This window comes from Helianthus annuus, chromosome 11 (genome assembly GCF_002127325.2).
Source record: "Helianthus annuus cultivar XRQ/B chromosome 11, HanXRQr2.0-SUNRISE, whole genome shotgun sequence".
Lineage (NCBI taxonomy): Eukaryota > Viridiplantae > Streptophyta > Magnoliopsida > Asterales > Asteraceae > Helianthus > Helianthus annuus.
In genome coordinates, this window is record NC_035443.2 from 165,308,061 (window position 1) to 165,323,009 (window position 14,949).

At 35.0% G+C, this 14,949-nt stretch overlaps 2 protein-coding genes across 2 annotated transcripts; one reads left to right on the forward strand and one right to left on the reverse strand.

The window, feature by feature from the left end:
- The first annotated feature begins 3,630 nt into the window (after positions 1-3,630).
- Positions 3,631-6,142, forward strand: LOC110884790 (zinc finger protein BALDIBIS). Its single transcript, XM_022132508.2, has 3 exons — positions 3,631-4,209; positions 4,394-4,793; positions 5,117-6,142. Exons 1-3 carry the CDS (start codon positions 4,074-4,076, stop codon positions 5,976-5,978), a joined length of 1,398 nt encoding a protein of 465 aa, XP_021988200.1. The 5' UTR covers positions 3,631-4,073; the 3' UTR covers positions 5,979-6,142.
- A 6,729-nt stretch (positions 6,143-12,871) lies between these two features.
- On the reverse strand, positions 12,872-13,841 carry LOC110884791 (fasciclin-like arabinogalactan protein 12). Its single transcript, XM_022132509.2, has one exon. The coding sequence runs from the start codon at positions 13,789-13,791 to the stop codon at positions 13,036-13,038; it is 756 nt and encodes a 251-aa protein (XP_021988201.1). The 5' UTR covers positions 13,792-13,841; the 3' UTR covers positions 12,872-13,035.
- Positions 13,842-14,949: the final 1,108 nt, after the last annotated feature.

The window sequence follows — 14,949 nt, forward strand, 5'->3', positions numbered from 1 at the left end:
TTGAAAATTTATATATTTTTTGTTCCAATTTTACCCCTCCTTCATTAAAAGTCCCCCCTCCTTCATTAAAAGTCTCCCTCCCTCTCCCTTTTAGTGGATTTTAGTTAGTTTTCTAGTTTTCTCATTTATATCTAGTTTTCTCATGATCCTCTCCCTATATATATATATATATATATATATATATATATATATATATATATATATAGGGTCAGGATTTAGGGAAAACGGTGAAAAGTGTGAGAACAGTGAGAACGGTTATGGATCGTTAGATCAAAACAATCTATGGACTAGATTGGCGTGGTGGCGTTATCGTAAATCACATCAGTTGTATTACTAGAACGTGCTTCATTAATGGTAAAAAGGGTAAACATACTTTCATATATAAAACGCCATTGAATATATAAAACGCCAAACAAACACAAAACGCCAATTTTATCACTGCGTAGTTTTTTCTGTGTTTTAGTTAAGGTTTTAGCCTACAAAAACGCCATAAACGTAAAACACCATAAGATATAAACGCCAAGCCTGAGAGATGGGACGTGTAGCAGACTTAACAGATAAAGCTGAGCAAAACCGAATACTTTGTTAATTGCATTTATTATTATAATAATATCCTGCCTAAATTACGCGCCAAAAACATCCTATAAAGAGAAAGGTCTCAGCACCTTCCGTTGATCACCCAAAAAAACACAAAAACACAATGGTTCCTAAATACCACTCACCGTAAAACGCCAAAAAGTTAGAAGAATCAACAATGGCAAACATCGTTTCTTGGATACTCAGTAATGTTATGCATGAAGTTTCGTTGAATGGTTTGTTAGGTGAGGGGAGCAAGATTTGCTGCATGAGATGGACAAATTTCAAGAAAGATGGACTGATGACACCCATATGTCATATTGTCTTCTTTGTTCTTGAAGAAGGTTTGGATGAGGAGAAGAGACCTATCCCAGTGTAAATGCTACTTTGGCCTCGATGATTATAATGAAGATGACGGACAGATAACATCCACCCACACGGAGTCGACATATGTCTCCAACATCCACAAACCCACTTCAACACACGAATAAGAAAAAAACCACGCCAAATCCAAAACGCCATTTATTTGTGACAGTTCTTGTAGTTTCAAAAAAAGAGACTGATGACACTGAAGATTTGGAAGATAAATTGCTTCTACTTTTTTTAATTTTCTTTTTATGTTGTTTGTTATGTAATTTTCGACTAAGAACAAAAATATACATTAAATTCTCTAAAAAAGATATAATAAAACGTCAAACAGGCAAATGCTTGTGAAACGCCATCATGCCATAATACGCCCAAACTACCAAACTATAATAAAATTAATTTGGATAAGTATTATTATAACAAAAATAAAAAAAAAGTATAAAACAATGTGCAAGAGAATAGAACAAAGTGCCATGTTTATCTAAACACCATTGAAAATACAAAACGTCATAATTACAGCCATAAACATGGGACGTGTTACAACCATAAACAGATGAAGCTGAAACAAAACAGTAACTACAAATAGTAAAATGAAGTGACGGAAACATTATTACTAACATTTATTATATTAAAAGCCACTGCATGGGAAATTGAATTTATTTATCTTTTCAAAATGCCATAATTACCTGTCACTTTTTAGAACTGCATCCTACATGGCGGGAAAAAAAGTCATTATAAAAGTAGAACACGTAAACACAACTTAACACGCCACATATTGTCTAAAATGCCAAACATTGTCCAAAATGCCATAATACTTATAAAAATGGCTAAGGTTATTGCATGGAGGTTTGAGATGTCGGAGAGACGTTTCATCCTAAAGTTCTCTGATAGGAGAAGGGTGAAGGTCAAGGCAATCAAAGTCATACTTAGTATAGATGAAGAGGTTCAGAAGGATATTCTGGCCTTTGGGGTTCCAATGGCCAATGATTGTGAAAGATCTCGAAAGGTAATACGAAGATTGCAGAGAAAATTTCCAGCAGAAGATGATGATGATGATGATGATATTGACGATACTCCTCTACCAACAGCTAGCAGTTGGGTGGTGCATGAAGAAGTAGGAGCGGTTGAAGTGACTTATCGACATGGGGTGAAATATTCATTGCCGATGGAGGAAATGTTGAAGACAAAACGGCTACGTCTCCTTGAACAACTCTGTGATTTAGCACCTTGGAACGATGCAAGATCTAGGGTTGCAATGATATTTAAGTATAGGCTGCAGCAAAGAAGAGACGAGATGATGGCGTTATACGCTAATGCAAAATATGATGATTATGAATCTGAAGAAAGTGAGGAATAAAGCGATGGGTACATCTTTGATGTAATCCCATACACAGAAGACTATTAATTGGTTTTGATTTCATCTTATTGTAATCTTATGAAATACTAATCAATGGTAATGAAGGATAACGCCACGAACGCCAAAAAATATACCTTTATAACATATATGTGATTAATTCAACTGGGAACACCATAACGCCAAAAAAATATCTATGTGACACGAAAAAAATTAATTCAACGAGACAGATCTGAAAAAAAACAGTAAAACGCCATGTAGTTGTTGAACTTGATTAACGCCAAAATAGTCTTAGACGCCAAAAATGAAACAGCGTTGTGACACGAAATTGGGAAAAAATAAGATTAAAAAGACAAAAAAACCCCTCCCACCTTGATTATATCCCGCGCCACATGTTCCATCAGGATGCGTTCTCACCGTTCTCACACTTTAGAGTGTTTTCTCCTAAACCCGTACCTATATATATAGTGTGAGGTTTATTTGGGAAACACTAAAAAAGTGGGGAACCGGGAACACTTTTAAAGATTTAACTTAACATGTTAAAATTCAATTTTTTTTAAATTTCTTTTCGATGCTTTTTCTTATAAATACTTGTAGAAGTAATTAAAAAAAATCAAAAACTAAAAATATAAAAAACAGTTAAAAAAGTTTTAAATTTTTTTTTACAAAAATGATTTTTTTATTGTAATAGTTTCTACCCATTTTTATAAGCAAAAGCGCTGAAAAAAATTAAAAATAAGTTGATTTTTAATATGTTAAATTAATTTTATAAGATATATTATTTTAACTGTTTTTTAAACATTTTTTTTATATTTTTTAGTTTTTAAATTTTTTTATTAAAAATGTTTCTACATGTATTTATAAGGAAAAACTTCCAAAAAAGATTAGAAAAAGTAGATTTTTTAACATGTTAAGTTTAATTTTTTGATTCCGCACTTTTTTGTGTTACTCAATGAACCCTTCGCTATATGTATATCATAGATTATATCGAACTTAAACAAAAGCTAAAAGAAAGAAAAAAGATCAGAGAGCATGAAAAGTGGGAGTAGATCTTCTAACACAGGAACCTTTTAGATGACTTCGATGTTGGCACAAATGACCATTGACCCTAACTGCTACACTTTGGTATTCTTTCCAAACTTTATAGCACCTCAGTTTTACCTGCTCCACTTAAGTGGTACACTTTTAAGTACTAGAATAATATATAAAAACATTTTCATAGTAACTTTAGATTCTTCGTTCTTGTGTGTTAGATTTTTCGATAAAGTTTACGTAAATTGAACATGTATTTTCAACAAAAGTATATTTTCAAAATTTCAAAAATCCGATATTTTGAGGTAGAATGACGTGGTCAAATTGAGTCCATGATTGCTCTATTCTACATGGAAACCGTGGAGGATAAGGCTCTCTCTCTATCTCTCTCTCACTTCGTGTGTGTGTGTGTAAATGTGAGAGAGAAACAGGAATGTTATCTTTTCATGCAGCTATCATTTGTGTGTTTTTTTCTCTACGATATATATGATTCAAACAAAGGCAAAAAGACAGAACAATCTGTCTCACAACTTGATTCAAAACTCAAGCAAGAATAATCTATGGAGTTTCTTTCTTTTTCTTGCTTTTCTTCATCTTTGAGCAACATTAATTGAGCTTCATAATCCATCATATGCATCTTAATCTTTATCTGTTCATGTTTATGTCTATTTACTAGTTATTACAAGCTCTTTCGATTCTTCACCTACCCTAATTTGTTGTTTTACTTGTTAAAGATTCCATAAAGATGATGTCTAGTGATGGGTTTTCATCACCACCTTCTTCCCTCACATCCTTTATCCATGACCCCATCCCAAACCCTAACCCTAATAACAATTCTTTGGTTTCGGGTAAACGAAAGCGGAATCAGGCCGGCAATCCAGGTAAGAGAGGCACCCGTCTTCTTTTACTCAATAAAAAAAAGTACACAGTAAAATCTCACTAAGGAGAGATAGGGTTGGGAGAGTGGGATTAGGGCAAAATCTATGTGTATTCCTAGAGATAGAGAGACGCTGAGACGTTTAAATGATTTTAAGGATTTTGATTTGTGATATCTAATGTTTACAGATCCAGAAGCTGAGGTGATAGCCTTATCACCAACATCTCTAATGGCGACCAACCGATTCGTATGCGAGATATGCAACAAGGGTTTTCAAAGGGACCAGAATTTACAACTTCATAGAAGAGGGCATAACTTGCCATGGAAACTTAAGCAAAGGAACAAAAATGAAGTGGTAAAGAAGAAAGTTTACATATGCCCGGAGAAGAGTTGTGTTCATCATGACCCTTCTCGCGCTCTTGGAGATCTCACTGGAGTTAAGAAGCATTTCAGCCGGAAACATGGAGAAAAGAAATGGAAGTGCGAGAAGTGTTCGAAGAAGTACGCAGTTCAATCAGATTGGAAAGCTCATAGCAAGATTTGTGGTACTAGAGAGTACAAATGCGATTGTGGAACATTGTTTTCAAGGTACTTTTTTGTTACTCAATACATTCCTGGTGGAACAAGGGGTCAAGAGGGTCTGGTACCGATTATGTCACCAGGATTTATTGGTTTTTATATATGAAATCTGACGTTTTTAAAGAAAAACATGAACTCCACCTCCTACTTATGAGTACAGATTATTATCGAAAGATAATTAAACCTCCTAGTTGTCGGTACAGATAATTATCAGAAGATAATTATGTTGGCCCGTATTTAAAATGTTCTGGTTCCGCAACTGTTTTATTTAATTTTGATTTAGTTTGTATATGTATAGATTTTTGCATGTTTGTTTGTGCATAAATTAACAGGAAGGATAGCTTCATAACACATAGAGCATTTTGTGATGCTCTAATGCAAGAAAACTCAAGAATTGCATCACGACCACTAGTTCCCAACATGGGCTTCCGGAATGACTTGATGATGATGAACGATACCGGCGGTGGCAGCAGTGGCAACGGTGGAGGCGATCGACAAATCCAAGCCATATTTGGTGGAGGTTTAGACACTAACATTGACATCAATGGAGCAAAACCAAGACTACCACTTTGGTTGGACCACAATGCCACCAATCCCCACCTAGATCAAAACCCTAACCACCCAACGTTTCTAGCACCATCAAGTTCAACCTACAACAACGCCGGAATGCTACCACCAGAGATGATGAATTGGTTGGGTAGATACAATGGTCTACCACAAGGGTTATCATTAAAAGATGAAGAACACTCAATGTACAACTTTGGTGGTGGTTCCACACCTCAAAACACTCTCATGTGCTCATCTCTACCACCTCCGCCGCCGGCGGCGGCCAACATGTCAGCAACCGCTCTACTACAAAAGGCAGCTCAAATGGGGTCCACAAGAAGCACAAGTTCTAGGGTTTCCGGTGGAAATGATGCCGGTTTTGGGGTCATGAGTTCAACTCTTTCCAATCTTTCAAGCCCTAGGAGTGGTGATAGATTGATGATGATGCCAACAACTACGGCGGCTGCGGGGGCGGCGGACGGACTGTCGCAAGGCAAAGGATCCGGTGGTGGTGAGTTTGGTGACGGAGATTTTACTAGGGATTTTCTTGGTGTCGCAAGAAATGAGAGGAATGTGTCATATAACTTGCAACAAGAGTTGAACAAATTTGCGACGAGTTTTAATCAATTTAATAGGGGTCATAAATGATGTATTTAGTGACAGTTGTTAGCATCGGGGAATTGTATTTAATGACGCTTTGTGGGGTTTTAGCTATTTGGATGATTTACTGTAGCGATGGATTTCATTTTCGGTCACTATTTGTGATAGTTGTAACGACCGTTACACGTATATTTCACATGCTAATTATTCTATATTTGTGTACACGTTAAAATAGATGAGAATCTCAATTATTAATTAGGAAGTAGTTAATCAGCTTTTTTTTATTTAATTATGAAAACTGATAAGTGTAAAGTTAAAATTAATATATTATAACTAAAGTGTTTCAAAAGTTTTAAAATATTTTTCATTGATAAATGTTTATATTATGATATGATGTGATCTCACACGTAATTATAAAATTATAATGGGTCGATACATCAGCTAATTTATCTGCATTCTTAGATGAAAAATTACTAGGAACTTATAAAATACTTTTGGAAAGATATACTAATAGTAACCTTTAAGAAACTAAATGGTCTGAAATCAGAAATCTGATTAATTTTTAAGTTTTCTAGATTTGTATGATTATACTCCTACTCTGAGGCATATATATAGTTTTTTTTAACAACAATTTAATCGACTTCTAACTTTATATTATTATCTACTGATGGATTCAAACCCTCGACTCAGTTAAATGCTATTTTTTTTAAGATATCAACCTAAACCGGTGGAACCAATATACTTTGGATTGGTTTGTTGTTATAATTAAGTCGGTTTGATTGAAATAAAATCTCTTATAGGAAATTTGATTTTAAACTACTGAATTAGACTGTAAACATCGCTAGTTATCTATATGTTAATTGAATGAAGGATTAGCAGTGTGTTTTTGCTAAAATACGCGTTTTATTTTTGCTTCGACCGCCCGGTTACCTCCTACTTTCTCCCTCTTCTCTCTCTGGTGCACAGGAATCAACAATATAAATTAGAATTGTTGTATATTTTAATGTAATCGGAATTGATTTGGTGACTAAAGTGAATTATGATATACATCAAGCAAGTTAGGATGTGTGGGGGTGCATGTTTGTGTTGAGTGGTTATGTTCTCAATTTCTAAGTTGTATCTGATTGAATTATGATGAAGAACCATCAAAATACTTTTATCTGAAAGTGATCATACGCGTCTCAGATTATCCACTGATTACAATTTTCCCCAACAAGAATTGCACAATTAGTATAAGCAAATCACCATCTTATAACAATAGTAGACAGCATATACACTGATCATATCAACTCTTAACTTTGCATAAATTTGAAACGTTTTGGAATTTTATTTTGGATTCTCTAATAAAATCTAAGTTTGCAAAATTTTGGGGGAAGATACTTTTTAATAATTAGTTATATATATAAATTGAAATAATAAATACAAGGAATTATTTAGAAAGATGATAAGAGGATCTTGTGAATTGTCAGTGGGAGAAGACAAAAGAGAGTGAAACAAAGGAAGTGTTTGCATTTGAATGTCTTTTGTAAACAGCATTTTATTGTTCTGCATGTACAACTGTTTACTGCTCTTTAATTTGTACTGTTTCGTCTGTGAACGTTATCTAAACCCCACTCGACTTATGTTTTTTTTACCATATACGGTTATTTCCCACGTTCATTTCTGCTTTCTAAATTCTAAAGTTATTTATTTATTTACATGTTACATATTTACTTAGTTATGCGAAATACATAACCAGTTATAATATAACAGAAAAAAAAATTATGAGAGATATTTTTTAATTTATAAACATGACGCAAGGCATTATTTATTTTGTTATATTTATTGCAAAATGTATACACATACGCTGTAAGAGGATAGTTCAAATGAAAACCACTTTTATTGTGAAAACTCGAAAACTAACTAAAAAAAGCCTAAAAACACACAAAAAAAATTTCAATTTTTTTATAAAAATCGCAGGTTTTTTTATATAAAAAAAAATTCAAAAATTTTTTTTTTTGTAGTACACATGTGTAGTATTACACATGTGCAGTACAATTTTTTTTTCTGAAAATTTTTTATATATATAAAAAATGGCAAAAATTGTTATGAAAAAAAAAATTTGGTATGTTTTTTTGACTTTTTTAATTAGTTTTCGAGTTTTCACAATAACTAATGGTTTTCATTTAAACCTTTCCCTACGCTGTAATTATCTAAAAAACAGTATACATATACTTGCATATATAACCGATATGACTTTGCTATAAGACCACCCGTAGTGGGGCGGTATTTTAAAAAAAAAAATTGAAAAAAAACGCCGCAAAACACCCCCCCCCACCATTACAGCATGCGTTTTTTGGTGTTATTTTCGAAAAAATGGACGTTGGCGTTTTAAATAAAACGCTGAAAATTTACTTGGGCCAAGAGATGACTGTTGACAACGGTCAAATGTTTAATAATTTTATTTTTTTTTTTAATTCCAAAATTTACCCACTATATAAATAATACCCACTTCTTCCTATTTTTTATAAAAAATCACACTTTCTCTCCTACTTCTTCTATATTTTATACAAATATGCATCCATTCCGACCCCCCTTTGGTGTCCCCGCAAGACCCATTAACCCGAACACAACCCAAACGCAAAACCCGTATAATCTTCAAGACATGGACCCGGGCTTTTTAAACTACGCGGCTTACTTGAGTGGCGCCACTCCGTTCATGCCTCCCACCTTCGGCTATGGTCAAGCCGGCGGGTCGCAACCTTCACAAGAACAAGCCGTACCCGATGTCGATGTCGTGCCGGAGACGCAACCCGAACCGGTGCCAGAGAAATCGAAACGCGGCAGAAGGTCGCATAAGAAGAAGGAAAAGGACGAACCTCGACGTACAAAAACTCACCTTAAATGGACGAAGGAGGAGGAATTCACGTTGACTCGGGCGTGGCTCGACGTTTCGGAGGACCACGAAACTGGTAACTTTTATATTTTAAGATACAACTTGTATTTTTACTTTTATTTTTAACATACAACTTATATTTTTACTTTTATTTTTAACATATAACTTATAATTTTACTTTTATTTTTTCAATTTGTAGCAAACTTTCAAAAGGGCCCTATTTTTTGGGATAGGGTTCATACACTCTTTTTTAGCACGTGGGGTCAAGGCGAACATCGAGACAAAGATTCCATTTCTAGCAAATGGACCGACATCATCAACAAGTGTCATGCCTTCCAAGTAGGGGTGCAAACGAGCCGAGCCGAGCCCGAGCTCGGCCAGGCTTGAGCTCGAGCTCGATTAACTTATGAGAGCTCGGGCTCGAGCTTGGCTCGATTCGAGCTTTGTTTTCAAAACTCGAGCTCGGCTCGTTTGTCTTTTATCAAGCTCGAGCTCGGCTCGGGCTGGCTCGTTTATTATCTATTAATTAGTATATTAAATAAAAATAATATAAATAATAGACTTTTTAGGCTTGCGAGCTCGATAAGTAAAGCTCGTGCTCGGGCTCGTTTACTAAATAAGATTATTTTTAGGTTCGAGGTCGGCTTGTAAACAAGTTTAAATAAGCTCGGCTCAACTCGGCTCGTTTACACTAAGGCTCGATAAGGCTCGACGAGCCTAACGAGCTTCACATGTGAGGCTCGAGCTCGGGCTCGATAAACAAACGAGCTTTGTTTTGAGGCTCAAGCTCGGCTCGGGCTCGATAAGGCTCGGCTCGTTTCGAGCTTTTTCTTGAGCCGATCTCGAGTAGCTCGCGAGCCGCTCGGCTCGTTTGCACCCCTACTTCCAAGAAGTGTACCAACGTAACTACGATAATCGCCCGAGCGGTGAAGGTGACGTCGGGATTTTAACGAAGACTTTGGACGAGTTCGAGAAAACGAAATGCCCTTTCCCGTACTATAAGCTTTGGGATCTACAACGAAAAAGTCCAAAGTGGACACTAGTAGGTACCATGACGTCTAGTAGTAGACGTCGAGCTAAACGGTCAAAAACATCATCCTCCGTCGACCCCTGAAACACCGACATCGGATGCCCGCAATATCGATCTAAATGAGGTGGTTGACGTTGACGAGGAATTTGAAGAAGAGTTGACCCGACCGCCCGGTAGAAGAAAGGATAAGCGAACCGGGAAAAAAACGGTGGAGTCGTCTTCCGATCTCGAGTTGAAGGAAGACTTCGAGGAGATGAACCGTCGTCTCCAAGACATTCGCGACCTCGGCCACCAACGTTATGAGATTATGAAAGAACGAGTGGCCGAAACCAAAAAGTTTAACGAGATGCAAGAGGCGAGGCAAATGGAAAAGGACATTGAGTTTTTGTCCAAACCTATCGACCACCTCCAAGGCGATGCGTTGATCCTTGCGCAAATGCGTCGCCAAAAATTCGAGAAAATATGGACTCTAGATCATCTTCTTTTTTTTTTAACTTAATTTTTTTCGGTTTTTTTATTTTCTATTTTTTTATTTTCTGTTTTATTTTCGGTTTTTTTATTTTATTTCAAGTAGTGTAATTTTTATTTTAAATTAATGAATTTTTTTATGTTTTAAATTAAAAAAATAATTGTGAAATGATTGCATGGCATTATTGGAATAATGCCCAACTACGTCAGTTTTAGAATAATGCCCCATGCTGACTGGACTGCAACGTGTTGAATAATGCCAGACATTATTTTATTTAACCACTATACGTGCTCTAATTAGTTATATTTTTAAAAGCCAGGATGTCAAACATAAGTTTTGTTTTACATTGACTAGCTGCTTATTGATTTGCATAAATTATGACTCACTGAAATAACTTAATGTTTTTTTTTTTTTTTTTTTTGGAACGGCCTGAAATTAACTTAATTACTTTAAAAAATAAGCCGCACAACTAAATTACTGTGATTTAACACAAGTTAGATCAACGCCGACAATTAGTTTAAATATATATTTATTAGTGTACAGTATTACATCATCGTAATATTATATAATTTAGTAATCATAGAATGTATATTATAATGTATGCTCTTCCATTCACATACTATACATAACATTGAATTTTTTTTACTTGTAGGATTCTTGTTCCCTTTGATTTTGTGGACTTCTATAGTAGAATTGTGGAAAGGATGCAAAAATTGACTAATATAGCTAAAATCATAATAATCAATTTCAGTTTGAGACACAATATATAATCAAGGATATAACATAGTTAAATTTTAATAATCAATTTTCATTTAATAATTTTATGAGATAATATTCATAACAAACCTGACATTTTTGTTAAAGAACTACAAAAATATGTACACATACACTGTAATTATCTCAAAATCAGTACCTACTTTGCATAATCATTTGATTTTTTCTATAAGTAATTTGCTAATATTTTTACCTGGTTCCCATGGTAAGATTGAGTTAATTTCATTTAGCATAAACTGCATTAAATTATGACCAACCCCTAATCAATCACTTCCAAATATAAATGGCAAAATGAGTTAACACAAATTTAGATCATAAACATACAATCATACATAACTTCTTAAGGAAAAATATTACTTTATATTATATATATATATATATATATATATATATATATATATATATATATATATATATATATATATATATATATCTTTCAGTAATCATACAATGTGTAAACTAAACGAAACTATATATAAACATCTAAATGACAGTAAATGATTATTCGTTCTTAATACATGGTGAATATATAAACACAACTTTATAGACAGTAAATGATTATTCGTTCTTAATACATGGTGACTATGGGGGTGTTTGTTTTTACTTAAAATATCTGTAAGGAGCCTATGTCTGCAGGCGGGCAGAAATAAGAGCTTGAAGACTATTTGTTTTTTTTTTTTAAAGAAGATCTGAAAATGGCTTATTTTATCTTAAAATAAAAGCTATGAACTCTTGCTTCAATTGTCTTCACACAACTCCTTCAACACATCTCCAGCTCCCTCTCCTTCCACCCCCTCTTCTTCTTCTCAATTCTCGGACCACCTCCAATGTCCTCATCATCCACCACAGAAAATCATCATCATCATCAGACCGCCGCCGTCGGAGACGGCTCCGGCTCTGCCGGTTCTCTCTCTTTCTCTGGTCCTTAGGCCGCCGTCGGAGACGGCTCCGGCTCTGCTGATTTCTCTCCTCCTTTCCGGATTTCTTTCTTATCAGTCTCTCTCTCCTTGTTCTTCAGGGTGTCGGAGTGTGGGAGGGTGTTCGTGAGAAGGAGAGTTGTGAGGGTGTGGCCGGCCGATTAACCGGCTCCGATCAGTCATCGAGAGGAAGAAGCAGGGGTTGAGTTGATGTGAGTTGGATCATGGATATGTTGGATGTTGAATGTGTAGACATTATCAGGTTATAAAACAAACAGTCTTATATTTTCAGCTTGCAGGTCTTCAAACCACATCTTCAGTTGCAGATATAAAAACAGATGAAATCAGCTTGCAGACAATTTATGTCTGCAAAAACAAACAGCATCTATATAAACACAAGTTTATAGAAATTATTTAAGAGTAAATTGTCATTTTAAACTCTGAGGTTTGGCCAAAAATATCAATTTAGTTCAAATAGGTTTTTTTCTCCTCTGTATCTATTACTTTTTCGATTTGTTGTCATTTTAATCATTTGGTCTAACTCCAAAAAATACCTAGAAAAGTGTTTTGGATGAAAATGACAAAAACAAGATATAATAGTAAAGTGACCAAAATACCCCTTGACTTAACTGGGTATTTTGGATAGAATTAGGACATATGATCAAAATGGCAAAAAATTAGAAAAGTCGGGAACCCATAGAAAAAAAAAACTATTTGGACTAAAGTGAAATTTTTTGCCAAAACTCAGTGACTAAAATGGCAATTTACTATTATTTAATTATAATATGTTTTTCTTATAAAAAGTATATTATTTTCTTCTGTTATAAAGTAAATAAAACAAGAAAATGGTACTAATTTATAGGATGGAAATATATAGAAGCTATAAATTAAATAAAGTAAATAAATTTTACTTTACTCACTGTAAAGGATTACAAGAAAAATTGTAGGATGACAAAGGTTGCAAACAAAATAAGAAAAACAAAACGACAGGTGGGACCCAATTCGGTAATCCAATCTGGCACAATCACAACCGTCCAATTTCACAAACAAGACATCACAATGACAGCAGGGCCCACAATAAACCCTAGCAAATTCTGATTCAAACCAACCCCACTTGACACGTCAGCACTAACCCTACCGTCATCAGCAGCCGGAGAATCATCACCGGCGTTAGTTTTTTTACTTTTTTTCGCCGGAACAGGAACCGGTGCCGGCGCCGGAGGACCAAACATCCTCATGGGTAACAACACAGTGTCCACTTGATACACCGCAAGCGAACCATCGGTGTAGATGCTGTTTGCCACGGTGGCATTAACAACTCCGGTGGATATGTTGACTTGGTTTCCGTTGGTGGTTATGTTAAGAGGAAACGTGTAAGGGGTAGTGTCGCCAGCTTGTGTTCTTAACGGATTACTAACGGTTTGAAACTGCGAGGTTGAGAGGAACATTGGGACGACATGAAATTGTACTAATTCGACCTTTTGTTGGTCGGAAAGGGAGTTCAAGAGGCCGGGTTTTAGGGCGGAAAATGCATTGTCGGTGGGAGCGAAAAGGGTGATCCCTTGATCGGAGTTGTTGAGTTGGGTGTTGATTTGGTCGCCGAGTTGGGTCATGCGGAAGAGGCGGAGGAGGACGGTGTATTGGCTGGCTTTTTCGAGGATTTTGGTGATGTTGGTGGGGCCGGTTGGCGGAGGAGCGGTGGCGGTGGGTTGGGATAGGGTGGTGGAGGTGGTGGAGGAATGGAGGATGAGTAAGATGCATAGTGGGAATGTAAAGAATTGAAATGATGAAGTCATTTTTTTAAAGTTGTTTTTAGAGGGAAATTGTTGGAGAATGGTTGAGAGTGATTGGTGGATGGAGGGTTTTTATGGAGGGAGGAAACTTTTAAATCACTCTTTGTATATTTTTAAAATTTACTGTTATTAATATTGTGGTATAAAGATGTTATATAGTAGTAGATACTTACTATACACATAGATATACATTGCCACCATCGTGAGTGCAAAGCATAGTGCATCATGGCCACCATCCAATTGTGTAGATTTACATCAATAGTGTGTAAACAAGGTAAAGTTTGAAACTAGCTTTCTCAAAATTTGCTCGTTTAATTAAGAAACTATGTAATTAGGGGTGTCAAAATTGTTGGGTTGAACACATTGGTACTTGTAAGTGTTCGTACCATGTTACCGGTCTACCATTCATTTATTAGAATAAGTAATACCTAATGACTTAGTAACAATTTAAACAACCAATAACTCAATCAACAAACTTGGTTATATGTACTTAGCTCAAGAATAGAAGTCAGTTATTAGAATAAGTAATACCTAATGACATAGTAACAATTTAAACAACCAATAACTCAATCAACAAACTTGGTTATATGTACTTAGCTCGAGAATAGAAGAGGTGGATTAAAATGATCAAAGAATTGATTAGATTAAAAAAAAAAATTGTTGAAAGCAAGAATGAAAGTTAATTCCATTTTTGGAATTTAATAGTTAGAGGAAAAAATTTTAAAAAAATCTTTAATGTGAACATTTTTTGTCCCTAAAGTTTATATGTGAACTTTTTAAAGCCTTTAGAATGGTTAACCTATTTGCTAAATGTGTCATGTTAACCCCGTTATTAAACATATGGTTGACCTATTTAGTAAATGGGGCGTGTTAGCAGACTCAAAACATTATTTTTCGTGTTACGTTTTAGTCGTGTTAAGAATCGTCCCCTAATTGTGCATAAAACTCGAGTTATGCTATAGGTAATGCTTTACAAGCTTGCCTTGGATCTTTTTATTCATATGTACTGTTCTTTTTTAATAATAAATTTTATTATGTAGTTATAAATTATATTACGTAAATATTATTACATTTTTTGTATAATAACAGGCTAATTTAGACCATTGAACCAAATAAAGCTGATATATACACATAAAAGTGATAAAACACATGGTCAAACCC

Excerpts from the sequence above, each read along its gene's own strand:
- LOC110884790 (XM_022132508.2), top strand. The coding sequence starts at position 4,074 with ATGATGTCTAGTGATGGGTTTTCATCACCACCTTCTTCCCTCACATCC. Across the intron at positions 4,210-4,393 it reads GAATCAGGCCGGCAATCCAG|ATCCAGAAGCTGAGGTGATA; the intron begins GTAAGAGAGGCA and ends TAATGTTTACAG. Across the intron at positions 4,794-5,116 it reads TGTGGAACATTGTTTTCAAG|GAAGGATAGCTTCATAACAC; the intron begins GTACTTTTTTGT and ends ATAAATTAACAG.
- LOC110884791 (XM_022132509.2), bottom strand. The coding sequence starts at position 13,791 with ATGACTTCATCATTTCAATTCTTTACATTCCCACTATGCATCTTACTC.